At 38.9% G+C, this 16862-nt stretch overlaps 2 protein-coding genes and 1 non-coding gene across 4 annotated transcripts; 1 reads left to right on the top strand and 2 right to left on the bottom strand.

The window, feature by feature from the left end:
* Positions 1–183: 183 nt before the first annotated feature.
* Positions 184–3674, bottom strand: LOC116214096 (CO(2)-response secreted protease-like). The gene is made up of 8 exons (XM_031549382.1): positions 3304–3674; positions 2943–3208; positions 2724–2835; positions 1926–2546; positions 1582–1830; positions 1352–1466; positions 1008–1215; positions 184–871 (listed from the first exon to the last, which is right to left on the bottom strand). The coding sequence occupies exons 1-8, from the start codon at positions 3483–3485 to the stop codon at positions 306–308; spliced, it is 2319 nt and encodes a 772-aa protein (XP_031405242.1). The 5' UTR covers positions 3486–3674; the 3' UTR covers positions 184–305.
* An 8987-nt stretch (positions 3675–12661) lies between these two features.
* LOC116213697 (putative zinc finger protein CONSTANS-LIKE 11) lies at positions 12662–15260 on the top strand. 2 transcript variants are annotated; one of them, XM_031548728.1, is made up of 5 exons: positions 12662–13581; positions 13827–14057; positions 14162–14514; positions 14626–14777; positions 14938–15260. In XM_031548728.1, coding segments are annotated over exons 1-5 (1296 nt in total). In that variant the 5' UTR covers positions 12662–13023; the 3' UTR covers positions 14940–15260. The 2 variants fall into 2 exon arrangements, with proteins under 2 accessions (XP_031404588.1, XP_031404587.1); XM_031548727.1 differs by having other exon boundaries at positions 12663–13581; positions 14626–14803.
* Positions 15261–15417: 157 nt separating this feature from the next.
* On the bottom strand, positions 15418–15489 carry TRNAE-UUC. Its single transcript has one exon. It is a non-coding gene; the product is annotated as a tRNA-Glu (tRNA).
* Between the last annotated feature and the right edge of the window lie 1373 nt (positions 15490–16862).

The raw sequence follows: 16862 nt of genomic DNA, 5'->3' as shown, positions 1-16862 counted from the left end.
ACTTTATGTTCATATTCAGCAGTTTCTAACATATTCAGATCAAGCTATACACATCCTGCTTCGTTTTAAGGGCACCATTCGGTTGGGCCTTTCAGTAAGTCCACTGATTAGTGTTGCCACACCCATTGCTTATGGATTGGAACCGATTAGTGATTGCCATACCCATTACTTATGGATTTGAACTCATAAAATTGAAAATTGGGTGTATGATTAGTTTTTCCTTTGTTTCCTCTTATTTGGGTCGATACATATTTACTCTGTAGACCTCGTACATAAAGATCATCTACATGTAATCGCAATAACAGTTAATGCTTACTGCTGCTCACGACAAATGGACTTCGGACACTATATTTTCCATTGGACCACGTGAGCGAGCCGAGTAGGTCGTCCTTCACTGGAGATGACGCTGAGAAGAGCACTAGATAACTCTGCTTCTCACCATCTCTTCCGAATACGAGTTTCTCTGGAATTACTTTAACAGCTAGCCCCTTTGGTGCGTCAATGCTTACAGCATAAGGGGTCTCTTGGTTTCCTGCAACATTTGTGAGAGTTCGGGTGATGGTCCTGCTTCCTTTGCCGTCGAACCCAGAAACTGCTATTGAGGGGTAGTTCATATTCGATATGAGATCAGCATTTGAGTCAGCAGGGCAGGAAAATCCGTCGGAGGCATTTCCAGCAATAGTTTTTATATCGGTGATGCTGTACCCGTAGTAACAGAGGAAGTTCAGGTAGTCGGAGGCATTCGTCTCGTAAACCAGTCCTGGGTTAAGGGATACAGCCGGGTTCACTTGTCCTGAACCATATTCGTATGCTGCAGCTACCGATCCCGTATGCGTTGTTATGGGGCTTTTCAAGTTGTTTGTTTGAGTAGCTGCATATTGAGAAAGCGTGGAAAGGAACATCAGGCCTCGATCCATCCTCGGAAGTGCCATTGCATTCTATCCACTATGCTCTCAATTTTTCAGAAAACAAAAGTTGGTGAAAGGGGATAGGTAAAGAGTGTCAACCTGTCGTCATGATGGCAGATCGGATCGCAGAGGGGTCCCACGACGGGTTCCTAGACTTCACTACAGCAGCAATCCCCGACACGTGAGGACACGACATTGAAGTCCCTGATAACACACTGAATGCGGGGGTTCCCTTTCCCGGAGTTCCCTTGGTGTCATTTCCGATCCAAGCAGCGAGAATGTCCACTCCAGGTGCCGTAACATCTGGCTGCAAAAACAAACCCGATCACGAATCAGATATCATCTTCGGCTCATTTAGGAGCAGGATCAGTCTATGGCTCCCTGGAGTTCACGACTGAGCCAGGAACGAAAAGGAAGAGTTTCAGATATGAGACCAGGCTTGCCTTGAGAATGTTCCTTGTCAAGGAAGAAGGTCCCCGGGATGAAAAGTATGCCATGACAGGTGCTGGCTTGTAATTTTCAACTGTGGTTGTCACTAGGATCGTCCCGACCGACGTTCTGTAAGATCATTGAACGGAAAAAGAAGAAGAAACAGTAAGACCAAGCTTTTGTATTATAGTACCAGTTCCCAGCTTCAAATTCCTTTTGATGATTATATTTTCAATTATGTTACCTCGTGGAGTTCAAGTTAATATATGCTAGGATCTTGGCAGCGTCATCCGAAGTTACAACAGTCACAGGTAACGACTTGTAGATGGACGCGGCCGATCTCCCTTCATCGTTCACCGAGATCATGCCGATCCCTCCAAGGCTCTTCACCTCCTCCATCTTGTTCTTTTCTCTGTACCCACCATCATCATTGTAGCAGAGAACAATACTCCCCTTGACCATGAGCTCATCCATCGTGTTTGGGTTGCAATTCCTGGATAATTGATTGAATACTGGAGGATGAGTGAATCTGGACCAAAAATTTTGATCCATATTTTTCGGTTTTTAAGAGTTCGAATAGATATGAACCTTGCCATTAATGCATCTGCATCTCTTTTCTTAGCCGACTTTCCATCTATCAACGTGTAAACAGGAGTTTTATCTAGAGGAGAGAAATTTATGGCTTCTCCCTTGATCACTTTGTTTCCTTCTAACACAACATCCGACTCGAAATCCCTGTCGATGGTGGATGCAGCCACGGTCAGAATCCAGGGAGCAGCATTCACAACCGAACCTGGGTTAGGCCCGTCGTTCCCTGCTGAGCACACCACCAGAATCCCATGCTGTGCTGCATGGAAAGCCCCAATTGCGATGGGGTCGGCCCTCAAGTCGAGCCCTGAGGAGGCTGAGGCCCCCAGTGAGACTGACAGCACATCGACCCCGTCCGCGATGGCATCATCAAATGCAGCTAAGATGGCAGACGAACGACAGCCTGTAGTAAGGCAGACTCTGTAGGCAGCGATTCGTGACCCTGGGGATCCTCCCTTGGCAGTCCCAGCAGCAATACCATAGTAGGATGTTCCGGAGACGGGCTTTCCCGCGGCAGTAGAGGCCACGTGAGTCCCGTGGCCAAGTCTGTCCCGAGGCGATTGGTCGACTGCATCCGCAGTACTGAAATCGCTTTTGTAGAATCTTGCTCCTATCAGCTTCCTGTATTACCAACATTTCAGATTGGGAGATTTTTCATTTTCCTTTCTTCATTATATAAAACTCAGTTTTCCAAGTTCGAATGTACATGAGCAATGAAGTTTTCTGCTTTCAGGTGCTTTCCCTGATACGAAACGAAAATTGTTCGAATACTTGTTCAAGGCAAGCTCCTAATTTTACCTGTTGCAGTTGGAGGAACTGAAACTGTCCCCTGCCATGCAAACTCCCTTCCACCGTGACGGGACCGGGCCCATGCCCTCGTCCCTGAAACTATCAGCCTCTGGCCAAATTCCTAGTTTACACGTAGAACTTTTAAGTTAGCATATTCTGATGACCATTTTACATCATAAGTTGAAACATCGCGTCATATGAGAACAAGCTAAGAACATTTTGTATTACCTGAATCCAAGAGACCGATGATAGTGTCTGAAGACTCCTGAGATGGGGGAGAATCGGAGTTTGACGTAGGTCTCGAATCGATTAATAAGTCTGTTTGATAGTTCAGGAAGTCCCAGGAGCGGGTTGTGTGGAGCTGCAGCAGCCTGTCAGGGAAAACTGAGACGACTCCGGGCTTCTGAGCGATCAATCGAGCCTCCTTCATCGACAAGTGGGCAGCAAACCCCGAGAAACTCCTCCAGTAGCTGTGAACGACAGCATTGTCTTTCCTAGCATCGACAAGCTCAATTTTAGTTGGTTCGGCAATTGTGTACAAAGCCCCGGTATTTTCCAAGTCCATCTCTAGGGTAAAGAGAAATTTTACCTTTGAATAGACTTCAGAAGTTCCGTAGGTTCAATCCCCGAAGCACTCTTGCCCAAGGACACCGTGCCCATGTAAACTATGTAAATGCCGTCACCATCCTCGTTTGCTCGAGCGGCGTCACCCGGGTGCGAAACAAGGAGGCAGAGGAAGGAACGTAATAAGAAAACAGAAAGGCCTCTCATGCCGAATTTCTCGAGCTGTGTTTAAACACTTCTTTTGGTGGACTTGGATCAGTGATTCAGTGCTTTATATAGAGAGAGAGTGCCCTTGCCATAGACGGAAGGTGGAAGCAAAGTGCTCACTCTCACTCGATATATCAAAGGAGATGGTGAATTCTTAATGCCCACATAGCTATCCAGAGAAGGTGGGCGTTTTCAGGTTTGTCTGTTGAGAGATGAATATGGTGGCAATGGAAGTGGAGATTTGGTGGATATAAATTATACTGAAGCAATAGAGCCTTATCTATGTCGGGAAAGATTTGAATGCCATCAATATTTTTCAGGTTTTAGGTCTAACTCTTTTTTTTTTTTCAGTGCATACACCGGTATTCAAAAGCCCAACTGACCCCGACTAATCCAGTTCGAGCCGGATCAGTTACTAAGGGGGTAAAACTCTCACAGTATGAATTTTCTTCATTTACAAGACTCGAACTTTTAAATATGATTTATACATGAAATTTTGAAATAATTATTACAACTGCTTATTTTAAAAAGTTGATCGACCTAGCCCATTGCGAAGTGTTTTGGACTTACATGGTAATGCCTGTTCGAATTTTAGATATGATTAGGGATATATCAAATATAAATGGCATATTTATTTACTTTTGCGGTGTATATTACCTGGTAATTAGAATTTTAATGGGCTTTGAGCGAAACTCTTCCAATAATGGATTTTCTCCATTTACGAGACTCAAGACGCTAAATCACTTGAATTAATTAATGTTGGTATCTAAGGAAAAGGGTAAATTAATCAAGGAAGGCACCATAGAGATGCTGACGGAATAAATGGCACAAATCTTGGGGAAACGTAGTTGAGCATAGAAGAAACAGGTCATACCATTTAAATGTGTGGTGGGGTGGGGGAAGAATTACGGAAAGAATGGTCTTTCCACATACAAGGGAACACTGTTGACGTCACACAAATTTGTCCATGTCAAGAAGTGGCTTTTTTGTTCATCTCATTACTAAAAGGAAGGAACGTCCATTGATTTAATCATGGTGGGGTCAACATATCATGGTGCATGATTAGTGGAAGGTCAAATTACTTGGTCATTCAATAAAAAGAAAATTACTTACTAGGGCACATCATTTTCTACCTTCACTGGAATCATAGTCACAACTCAAAATATGGTTGCGTACATAAATCGGGCTAAAAAAACACACACACACAGTCACACAAATTTTGCAATTTCTTTTTTAATTTTAAACACGAATCATTATTTTTCTTTGCAAGAAAATTCTCAAATTTTGTGATATGTGTCACGATTGGCACTACATGAGTTGATCAGTCACTTTTAACTGAAAAAGCCAACGTGTCACCTTATAGAGATGACGTGACTGACGGTGCCACGTGGTGCCTAGAGATTGGCCGAGTGAGCCCCATAAAATTTTTAATAAAAAATTATTTCTGAAAAAAAACTATCAACTGAAAGAGGAAGAAGGGGGAGCCACCGGCAGTTGAGGCCTCGTTGGTAGCCACCACCCTCCAATCAGGATCAGCGGTCGCCTCGTTTGTCGCCCGTCGACTACGATACGAGGGATGGTGACCGCCAGCGAGACTCCCACTGGTTGGAATTGAAGGAATTCCAGAATTTCGAGGTTCCTTCAATTTCAATTGATGGGTCTCACTAGAGGCCGCCATCGCCCATGTAGGGTCGCCGCCAATTCCAATTAGAATAGTGATGGCCGCTGATGAGGCTCCCACCTCGGCCCCCTCCCCCTCTCCCTCCCTCGATTTTGTTTTCTACCTTTTCTTTTTCATTTTTCATAATAATTTTTCATAATAAAAGTTATGTGGGGCCAATCGCTGTGCTCCACTTGGCACCATCAAGTGCCACCTCAACAAATCGTTAAAGTTAATGCGAAAATTGACATCGTGTCAAATATGGCAATAGATCAAAAGTTAACGTATTATTATACAAAGAAAAGTAGTTCGTGTTAAAAATTCAAAAGTGTAAATTACATTTTTTTTTGGTAATTTGCCCTATAAATCCCGATCTGTTGCATATAAGCTGGTGGGCGTCATGTAAATATTTCTACATGTGAAGACCTAATAATACTAAAAATTTAGGGACAGATATATAGAGTTATTATATTACACGATGCAATAAGACAGGAATAGGGGTTAGGCTTGTCGCCGTTCATGTTCATGTCCGGACTATAAGTGGGTTTTCATGTTTTCTATTTGACACAACATTTTTTTTTTTTGGGTCCTTGTGTATCTATCGAGCAAAAACTCCAAAGTCGTTATATGATCATGAAGATATCTTCGTGGAAGTTCAGTCGGAAAAATCATTTTGGAGCCGTATAATCTATTGGCAGTGGCAACCCCACCTAGTGGGCTGTGTAAAATTATGGAATCCTAAGGATAAAAACCCTTCTAGTGGAGCTATGTAAAATTATGGAATCCTAAGGATAAAAACCCTTCTAGTGGAGCTATGATATAAGGATTATCTTCCGACGACGATCTATTTTAGATGACTGAGACTGCATGGATTTAATGGCTTAAGGATTCTTCCTTCTCGAGTTTCACTGGAGATCTTTGTAGCCAGCACGAGGCTGAGACATTGATTGCTCACGGCTCCGTTCTTATTCCCTAAGTTCTTCAAACCTGTTTCTATTTGAAGTAGTTTGCCTTGAAAAATATCACTTCAATCTTCTTATTTTTGTAAATTTTTGTTTCGTTCAGTGTCTCGATCCTTTTTCAGGTAATGATAAAATCTTCATTGCTATGAAGTATGAAGAGAGGGGGAAATTAATAATAATAATAAAAAAAAAACCCTCCTAGTGGAAGAAGGTCCGACCCCATTATCCTTTTCATGCACACCTTGTTTGGTTAATGGTTGAGCCACCAACGGATGCATCTTCTTATGGAGTGGAGACCGTTCCTTTCAAGGCCTTATCACTTCAGAAGTGATTGCATTGTACGCGTAAGTGAAGTAGTCAAAGTTATAGTAAAGTAGCTTATTTGAAGTAAATTACACATTTTGAAAAATTAGATAGGGTAAATTACTTAGATTCATAATAAACTACTTATATTTGAAGTAGATTACCCGAATTTTAAAATGATTTTACTTATTTTGCACCACAGAATTTCCCCTTATCGAAACAACATAAAGACCATGCGGCAAAAATAGTGCCATAAACAGATTTAGTGCACTGAAACAAAATAAATCAGTGCACTGATACAGGATTTGCAAATTGGCCCCTGAACTTGAACTCTTTCAGTTCAGTCCAGGGATGGCTTTCCTAATATTTTCAGTTTGGTACGTGATCACCGTACCCTTTAGACTCAAGGTCTAAATTTTTCCAGGGTTTGCAATTCGGCCCCTGTCATTGAGATGCTTCCAAATCGGAACCCAAACGTTACAGAATTTTCAAAACGGTCCCTGAACTTCCACAACTGAGACGATTGTGTCATTAAGGAAAAATCCGAAATTCGCTTCAATTGGACCTTGATTAACCATTTGATTAGATTTGGTTAATATATGGAATAAAGTGGTAAAGTGGAAAAAAAGTTGTTTTGATCGGATGATTAATCAATAGGACTTGTAATCATGTGAAATTCTTGTGATGCGTGATTGATTGGCCGAACGAAAAGTGAGGGATGAGATATCGAATTGAGCGAGAATGGCAGAATGAATTATATTAATTAGGTACAACTTGGAAAATTAATAAAATCGGAAACTCAGACAAATAGAGTGCCGATTTGGACGGATTATTGGCTTGTTAGCTTTTATAGAACACTCAAACTAAGTTTTTTTAACCGTAGACCAATGAAATCCTAGAAGGATATTATTATGTCCTCGTAGATAATATTAGGTTTCTAGTTGACCCTTTAAAAACTAGTGGCGATTCCTTGATATTCCAATTCAGATCCGGAAGTTCCATGTTGTTCAGTACAAGAGGTATCAATAGTTCCTGAACCTCTTTTGTAATTATAAATTATCATAAGAAAGACATAAAAGATTGCAAGAGTATAAATACACGTTTTCAAGGTCTATAAATAAGTTACTCAGATTTTAGTACGTAGCAGATTTTAAGTATTAATTAACGAGACAACTACTTTTATTTTATTGTATGAGATCAACTATTAACAATATTGTTTTAATTTTTTTGGCAGAGAAACGGACCAATAGTTTTGAATTTTTTTTTTGTAAATCAATTATTTTGAATTTATTCTGTAGAGATTTATAGGTAGAGAAATAAATACATGGGTCTCCTTTGTTCTATAGGGAAACTCTTTTCTTTTCTATCGTATAGATGAGTGAAAAAGAATAATCAAAGAGGGTATAGCGCGGTAGCATACACCCTCACCTAATAACTAATAGATTTCAGATTCGATACTCAAGTGAGACTACATGTGCCTTTTTATTTGATATTTAAAATATTTAGAAATTTTATTTCAATGTATAGAATTATAGCAGTGTTATCAGAACCAGACCGGACATCAAACCGGCCGAGGCATGGGTTCATGGGTTTATGGGTTCAACCGGGAGTTCGATGGGTCGGACCGCATGTTTATTTATAAAATATATATATATATATTATTTAAAAAAATAATATAAAATACAAAAAAAATAGTAATATATATTAGATAATAATTAATAAGTGTAAAAAAAAAATCCATTTTGCACTTCTCTATATGAAGCTTCACTTAAATGAATTGTTGGTATAGCAGCCCTGATTGAGAAGCAAAGGCATCGAACTGCGATTCTTGCATAATATACCCATTTGACAGAAAATCTTTTAAAACGTGCATCATTCCAAGGGCTGTTTCCTGTAATTGAATACATTGGAACCAAAGTAACAGCAGCTCCCAAGAGTTGCGAGAATGAGAAGGTTTCATTCAGATATAGGAACCTGTTGAGAGGAATCCCGCTGTTATATCATCAATGGCAGAACAAAGCTTAAAGCCAAATGAAGAAAAGTTTGTCTAACCTTCACACGACTCACACGTAATTTAACGACAAAAAATAAAGATAAGCCACAATTCACCATCACAAGTTGATAAATCAAATCCAATAAGGACTAACTAATCAGTCAATGTCATCAGCAATTTCACGCACTCCAATCTCCACCATAATTTCCACAAATATTGTCTTCAGCTGCAACATCATGTGGTGCTTCAGGAGCTTCAAATAATGGATTTTGTTGGACTCGGTCACTGACACTCCCCCCATCAATATTATCTTCAGCCCCATCATCCATATCAAGATCTTCCAAATTCAACCAACCACCAATTTAATACCAACAATTCCATTTAAATAACTTTTTGTTTTTCTCTCATTCACAAGACAACCAATAAGGAATTGCAAGCTATGTGATTCATCAATACAGCAGCCGGTAAGTAGTACATTAACATGCGCGTCTATGTATCTTGTAATTGGTCCCCGTTAAAGTCTCTCTGTATGTTTATATATATATATAAGTGCTTCATGTGCAATCTATTAATTTTACATGCATCGAAATATAAAAAATAAGCTGCTTTCAATAGAGCCAAATCAATTCGACTGCGGCCCCTCACAGCAGCATTGATCCAATGCCATGTGTGGGTTTTCTCATGCAATAGGCCCCATTCAATTATATGAAGCTCATCAGATTTCAAGCAGAAATGGTGGAGAAATGGAGTTCTTCCCAATTATAATTGATGGGGTTTTCGACTATGAAAGCAAACAGAATTAATCCAATTATTCTATGGACGAATGCTACCGTGTGCTGCTGCATGTGGAATCCATATATAGCTGTTATTATAATTGCAGGGTGACTTGACAGTTAAATCATCCAATATAAGATCCATACCTCTCGCCCTCGCTATAATGAGGTTTGAGTTTCTGGAAGAAGCAGCCATGAAATCAAGTTCATAATCTATAAAATAGTAAAATTTAATACCTTACTTCAGCTTTCAGAGGTTAGATTCCCGCTTATTCTTTTATCATCGCCAACTGGGGAGGAATAAAAAAGCTGTTACAGAAGAAGCTGCAGAAATTAGGCCTCCCAAAAAGATAGAAGTATCCGATAAAGAGTCCTTACGCCAACATTTGCAGTAGCGCTAGTAAGGCCGACAATCAATTCAACCATTTTATCAATGTTTAGGGAATTGGGAAATCCAGTCCAATGCCTCAATTTGTTACCGCAACCACAAGCAAAGGAGAAGAGGGAGAGGAGCGACAAACCGATGAAGAACAACCGGAAGAATCTCGAAGATGCACTCTGCAATTTCCGCTTGAGTCGAGGGGGTTTCGAAGGAGAAGAAAAAAGAATCAGAGGAGGCGGAGAAGATGAGCTGATGAAGAAGAACAACAGGAAGAGTCGAAGGGGAAGTGAGGAACTCGGGATGAAGACGACTAGGGCAGGTAGGGTTTTCGATTTTTTCAAGATTTCAACTCTGCTACTCTGCATTCTGATGATTTCTGATTTTCTGCAATTCCGCTTAGGTCGGGAGGAAGGAGTTCGGGTCGGATTCCGCTTAAAATTTATGAACCCATGAACCGGCCGATTCGAATGGGTTCACGTAAAAACCGACCGAGTTTTTGGGTTCACCGGGTTTTTTATGCATTTCCGATTTTTAAGCGAATCGGACCGATCATAGGTTCGGTTTCAGATCCGACCGGTCGAACCGGCCGGTCCGATTCGGTTCTGATAACAATGAGTTATAGACTTCCCTTATAACCAAAAAAAGAAATAGCAAAAAGAATAAGGGGGACATTATCTCCTCCATGCGGGACTTTCCTACAGTTCTACCATTGAAACATTAAGCTGAAGTCCTATTAGTGAGAATCAAATTGAAGATCTACATATTGGTCTCTGGCTATGCTACTCCATCATACTAAACGTCATTTCTCAGTTATTGGCAAGGAGTTGTCCATACTTTTGTTGCTCGTGTTCCTTTTAGAGTCCCAATTTTAATAGCTAAACACATTAGAGGCCTAAAGACCGTCTGACCGTCTGAGCTCTAATGTCATGTGGATTTTATAGTTACAACTCAGAAATGTATATAACAGATAAATTTGTTTATACTATCTATAAATTTTTTAATATACTTTAAAAATACTAAATTTATTTAAAATTATTCACTATTTGCATATTTACATAATATTAATAAATTATATTTACTTTATATGTATGTGATGATATTTTGTATTCTTAAAGATATATCGCATGAATTCTTCTAAATCCTATGATGATTATAGAAATTGTATTATAATAAGAAAAAATAGTTAACTCTGAAAATGAATCTTTTTTCAAATCTATTTGTTAATTATAATTAAAATAATTATATAGAATTATATGAAGTTGCATTATATTTCAGGAATATAAAAAATACAAATAATTAACAAACATAGACTTTTTTGTATATCTAAATAAATATACGATAACTTGTCTACTCATATCTATTTAAAACAATTTCAAAAACAGATTTTCATATGTATATATATTTCTAGAACATATATATTTATTTATTTAAAACAATTTCCAATATAGAATTTCATATATATATTTCTAGAATGTATATATTTTATTTTATTATTTATTTATTCATTTGGTAAATATTTTGTTAATGTGAATATATTTACAATTAGGCCACCATTCAATGCACTTATTTTCAAGCTTATATATATATATATATATATATATATATAGGTGTCATTGTTAGGGAATGGGAAGTTGTACGAAGTAGTATGCTTTCTGTAATATCGTTACCTTTGCTCACAGCATCTATCTTGCTCGGGCTGCTAAAAGAATAAGGAAAACCGAAAAATCAAACCAAACCGAATATCCGAATATCTGGTTTGATTAGTGGGTGATTTATCTTGAAAATTTCGAATATGGTGTGGTTTTCAGTTTATAAAGTGAAAAACCGAAAAATAATCAAACCGAACCGGATGTTATATATATATATATATATATATATATATATGTGTGTGTGTGTTGAATTTTTCTTCATTTGGGCCTAAAGCCCACATGTAATCTGATTATATGCTGGATGAAGGTATTTGAACTCTTTCTTATACTTATTTGTATGTACATGTAATAGATTGATGAATAATCTGGTTTTTTTTTTCATTGACTCTGTAAAATGTTGGCTGTAGGATGTTGACAGGAGAATGAAGCTTTAGAATTGATAATCTTTATCATGGAAGGCATTTTACTTTTGATTTAGATTTGTTAGCTTATAGGTAGGTTGTTTTATACAATGGGTTATTTTGTATGTGTATTTTGCTATGAAGTTAACCGATTATTATGAATAATCGAAGGATTTATCGAATTTATGTAGAAGATGAGTTTATGCGGTTAACCAAACAAAAAAGTAACCGAATTTTACCAGTGGGTTTTATTTTAAAAAATGTGATTTGTATATGGATATGTTTTTAATTTTCATAAAACCGTATTTATGGTTTGATTACGATTTAAGTAAAAAAAAACACATCAAACCGAAACCGAGCACCCCTATATCTTACGTGTTTGGCCACCATATCCTCCAGTGAAAACACCATGATCTCATCTATTAGGTATGGCTTTAAACTAACTACAAGTAGCAATTCCGTACCTAATCTGAACAAGAACATGTAATATATGTCTTATGACCCTGAGAATTTGCTAACGTGTTAATGTGATATTCATAAACTTATACACGTGCGATCAATTTACATGCCTCGAAACTCATAACGGGCCGAAATTCTGATCAGAAAATTTTGATTTTCGAGCCACCTTAAGTGCTCTAAGAAGTGGTCGAAAGCAGAGATGAAGCTAAAACAAAAGGAGAACTAGGATGAAAATGAAAAGAAGGGTAACGTTTGAGGACCTAATGTGAACATAAATCCTCCTACGGCACCATGAAAAAACACCACTTGAGCCAGGCCTCCACGTGGCAGTCAACGAGCGACCAGATTCATAGGAAAACCAGCCCCGATTTTCTTCGAAATTACATCTGTATGCCATCGACAAATCCGTGCCCGAGTAAAGAGGCCAGCCTACCAGATACGCTACGATGGCGCCTTCCACGTGAACAACAGTATCATTCTCTTAAATGCACGTGTGTCCACGTGGCGGAAACCCAGTTAACCTCGGTTTAAACGTGATAAAATTAGACTGTGCTGACTGAAGAAGCTTACCTCTTCACACAAGACAACCATAAGAGAGAACATTTTAGAACTCCAAAGCACAAACAGAGCAGAGTTTATCTTCTCTCCGAAGTTCTTCGGCTCGATTTCAGATTCTTCAAATCTTCGAACCAATCTTACCCCCTAGACGATCACATTTTAATGGATCTGCAGTTTCTTGATGTGGGCCGATTTGCTTCGATCCCGGAAAGGCAGTGATTTGGCATTTCTGGGGCTTTCCTATCGATCATTCACCGAAAGATTTTTTGTTCTCCTTAAAAAAAAAAAAAAAAGAGAGTCCCTTTTTGTTTTTCTGATTGCTACTATTCTTGTAATGTGGCCCAAGGGTCAAATTTACATTAAACCCGAATCGTTAATCGTTTAACTTGTTGATCGGAATGGAGCCTTCGTGTGACTTTTGTAACGCTGTAAGAGCTGTGGTTTATTGCAAATCCGACTCTGCTCGGCTCTGCCTCCGGTGTGATGGTTACATCCATTCAGCCAACTCCTTAGCCCATCGCCATTCTCGTTCGTTGCTATGTGATAAGTGTAGTTGTCAGCCTGCTATAATTCGGTGCTCCGACGAGAAGTTGTCTCTCTGTCAGGGCTGTGAATGGAATGGGCAGGGGTGCTCGGGCCCAGGCCATTCCCAGCAGGCTCTGAATTGCTACTCAGGCTGCCCTTCCATGGCAGAGTTCTCGAGCATCTGGGCCTCCATTCTCGATCCACCTCCTTCCTCAGGCGAGTTCGATAACGGGTGGGGTTCGTATAATGGCTTGAGTTGCAACTTGGAGCGGAAGGGCAGTGAGGTTTGTTATGGTAATACGGGGCCAAACAAACTGACTGAGCTCGAATCTTGGTTGGGACTTCCGTCAAGCTACACAACGCACCCAAATCAAATGCAGTTCTGTCGAGATCAGGCACCCTCCATGTCTCCAGACCTCAATCCACCTAAGGTAATACTTGGATTTTTTTTTTTTAACATGATAAATATATCACCATGTTTTCATTTTGATTTAATTATCATCAAGATATATAAGTTGGCTTTCATGGCTACCGATCTCCATATATTGCTCCTTAAGTTAATCCGTATCACCCTTCCATTTATTAGTTCGAGCTTTTGCATTGGTTCGTAAGCAGTTCTCTGTATATGACCAGTAGTAACCTTATATTATGCAAATTCGAATGTTTATTGGTTTAGGTACTGCCTGGTTGTTCGGGGTTCAAGAACCTTGGAGTACAAGATAGCGGGGCTGATCTGTGTCAGAATCTTAACATGGACGGACTGACAAATTTGGGAAACGGTAACGATATTATAGATTGCAAGACGGATCAAGCTCAGTACCAGTTTGAGGATGGAGATATGGAATGCCTTCTGATGGGGAAAAATCTACCCGCTCCTGAGACCAATGGACCAATTGAGAACATAGAGGTTAGGGTCGACTTATCTGTTTAATGTTTTTCTTAACATCTTCGTTTGATGACATGCCCTCATTTTACAATCTCGCTTAAAGTTTATCTCTGTTTTTATGCTAGGCATCGGAATCAGGACAACCCGAATGTGTTGCATTCCAGCCTTCTCAGCTCGGGAACTTGATTCTCGGGATGCAATATGTGAAGGGAGGAGGTGGTGGCGGTACTAACAGTTGCATGCTTATGAATCCTCCAAACTGCAACAGAAACATTGGTTTGGGATTTCCGGCTTCGAGCAAGTCCTTATCATTGTCTAATATAACCGGGGAAAGCAGCGCCTCTGATTACCAAGATTGTGGATTATCTCCGATGCTTCTATCTGTGGAGTCGCCATGGGACCCAAATCTCGAGGGCAGCTCTCCACAGGCAAGAGACAAAGCCAAGATGCGGTACAATGAGAAGAAGAAAACACGGATGTATGTCTCTCACCTTCATCAGGAAATATACTCAAATTCAATCTTCTGTCATTTGAATCGGATTAAATATTTTGCCCCCTAATGAAATATTTTCAATCTCTGGGTGAGCAGGTTTGGGAAACAGATAAGGTACGCATCCCGAAAAGCCAGAGCCGATACGAGGAAGCGGGTAAAGGGAAGATTCGTGAAGGCGGGTGAAGCTAATGACTACAACCCTACCGGTGCCACGATGAGTTTCGAAACAGAAAAAGCCACCTTCCCTTGTAAGACAAGTTCCTGCTAAAATAAGGTATCAATGGTTCATTTACTTGCCAAAAGGAGAAACGGCCAATTGCCATTCTGCAACCATTAATTCTCGTTAGTTGTCATGGCTGCAAAAAAGAGTGAGATATGAACTATTTCTCATTGAATAAATTCTTGCAGAAGGAAGCTTTCCGCCATGGATCAACACAAAAGATGGGTCCAGCTCCCCTGCAGTTCATATGCAAGGTTGACACTATGGTGCGGTATTTTGTTCTTCAGAAAGTAATGTTGTGGCCAGTAGTCGACTGGATCAGTCCAGAGATTTCTGGACAACAGGTCACTGCCCTTCGAAAAGGGAAAAAAAAAAAAAGTCGGTTTTACATCGAGATCTATCGACAGAGGTGGACAATAGCTTATTGTCATAAACAAATATATATATATTGGGAGTCATAGACAACAAAAATACGACAATTCCATGGCTAATGTGAATTTTTTGTGAACAATTTATTTCTCTCTCTTTTTTTTTTTTCCTGAGTCTGATCTGATTTGGGAGCAATGCAATCCTAAGCAGGGGAATAAGGAAAAGAGAGAAGCAAACACCCAACAAAACAATAAAAATAAACAAAGAACAAAATATTGAATAAAAAAAAATATTAATACTTCCGTTGCCGGGAATCGAACCCGGGTCTCCTGGGTGAAAGCCAGATATCCTAACCGCTGGACGACAACGGATTTGATGTGTAAAGCGTATTAATGTTAGAATTTATAATAAAATGTTACCTCGTAATTTCTAAGAAGTTGCTAGGAATTTATTTTTGTAAAAACTTATTATACTTCGTTACAATCTATATATATAAAGAAAAGAGTGGTCTCTTGAAGTTGAATATCTTTGGTGAAATTGTCAATGGTCAGCCTCTTCTTTTAATGGCCAAACGATGTTCATCCTTTAATCTCATGAGAGATGTATGCTTATCATACGTTGGCCCCATCCCCATCCCCGTACCCAATCAAAATCTTGGGTCAATTTCAGATTTTATTTGGTTTGAGTCGATTTTGGATCTAGCAGAAAATCGATACTTTATGAAGCTCTCGTTTCATTTTGGCTAGGAGGAGGAGAACCAGGTGGCGATTATTTTTCACAAATTGCATATATGATCTCCTGAATATCGAATAAATCGACTAGATTAGGTGAGTTTAACGCAACCCTCTGGTCTAGCTAACTACTTTTATAAGGTGACCCTTTGATTTTATTATTTGTCGCTGAAAAGGAGAATACGGAGACGTGAAGGTTCGTAGTAATTAATTTGGGAATAAAACCGGTTTTATATGTCCGCCCCTCAATATTTTAACATCAAACTAAACCATAGGAGTCGAATGATAACGGGTGTCTGTATCTTTAAGCAACAATCTTAATGGATGATGCCGTCACAATCGATAGTTGCCTCACAAATTAAATGAATTTCCAATGGATGATTAACTGCAGGCAACTCTTGATTCAAGTGGCCTTTAGTTATATATATATATATATATATATATGCTTATGGTATCATTTCTTTTATCTATTTAATATTAATATCTTTTATATATATATATATATACTAAGTTTCTTCTAAGCATGAAGATATTGATTAAGAGACGTTATATTATAATATGGGGGGCAATCAAGAGGAAAGCCTATTTTTTTTTCAATTATAAAGAAGGTTCATGGACATGATATAATAAAATAGAAACTCTAATAGTTAATAAAAGAATGTGGGTAACCTCACTAAGTATTAAGTCCAGAACAAATTGATCGAAATTTGTAAGAAATGTCAGTAAATGGAAAACAAAAGGCAAAACTCACTGAAGTGGTCCAAAAGACAGTAGGAGTGTAGGACGCCATCAGCAGGTAAGATATAATCTTTCAATATGCTCTGGATGCCGTTTTCTATATGGCACTTAATGTAGTGCGACCTATAAGGAGATATGAAATTTAGTACAGCAATATACATTTTCAATTTAAATTAACAGATTATATGGTTAATTCTCGTTAATAGAAGTACTGATTCTCTTTTGCGTTCCTTCTTTTGTTCCCATTATTATGTCCATAGTTCTTTTGCATAACT

This window comes from Punica granatum, chromosome 7, assembly GCF_007655135.1.
Source record: "Punica granatum isolate Tunisia-2019 chromosome 7, ASM765513v2, whole genome shotgun sequence".
NCBI lineage: Eukaryota > Viridiplantae > Streptophyta > Magnoliopsida > Myrtales > Lythraceae > Punica > Punica granatum.
This window is presented reverse-complemented; position numbering and strand designations above follow the sequence as displayed.

Bases quoted from the DNA above. Each gene is read 5' to 3' on its own strand.
- LOC116214096 (XM_031549382.1), bottom strand. From the start codon at position 3,485: ATGAGAGGCCTTTCTGTTTTCTTATTACGTTCCTTCCTCTGCCTCCTT. The intron at 2,547-2,723 runs GTAAAATTAGGA...TTGGTAATACAG, and splicing joins AGTTCCTCCAACTGCAACAG to GAAGCTGATAGGAGCAAGAT. The intron at 1,467-1,581 runs GTAACATAATTG...ATGATCTTACAG, and splicing joins ATTAACTTGAACTCCACGAG to AACGTCGGTCGGGACGATCC.
- LOC116213697 (XM_031548727.1), top strand. From the start codon at position 13,024: ATGGAGCCTTCGTGTGACTTTTGTAACGCTGTAAGAGCTGTGGTTTAT. The intron at 13,582-13,826 runs GTAATACTTGGA...TTATTGGTTTAG, and splicing joins CAGACCTCAATCCACCTAAG to GTACTGCCTGGTTGTTCGGG. The intron at 14,515-14,625 runs GTATGTCTCTCA...CTGGGTGAGCAG, and splicing joins GAGAAGAAGAAAACACGGAT to GTTTGGGAAACAGATAAGGT.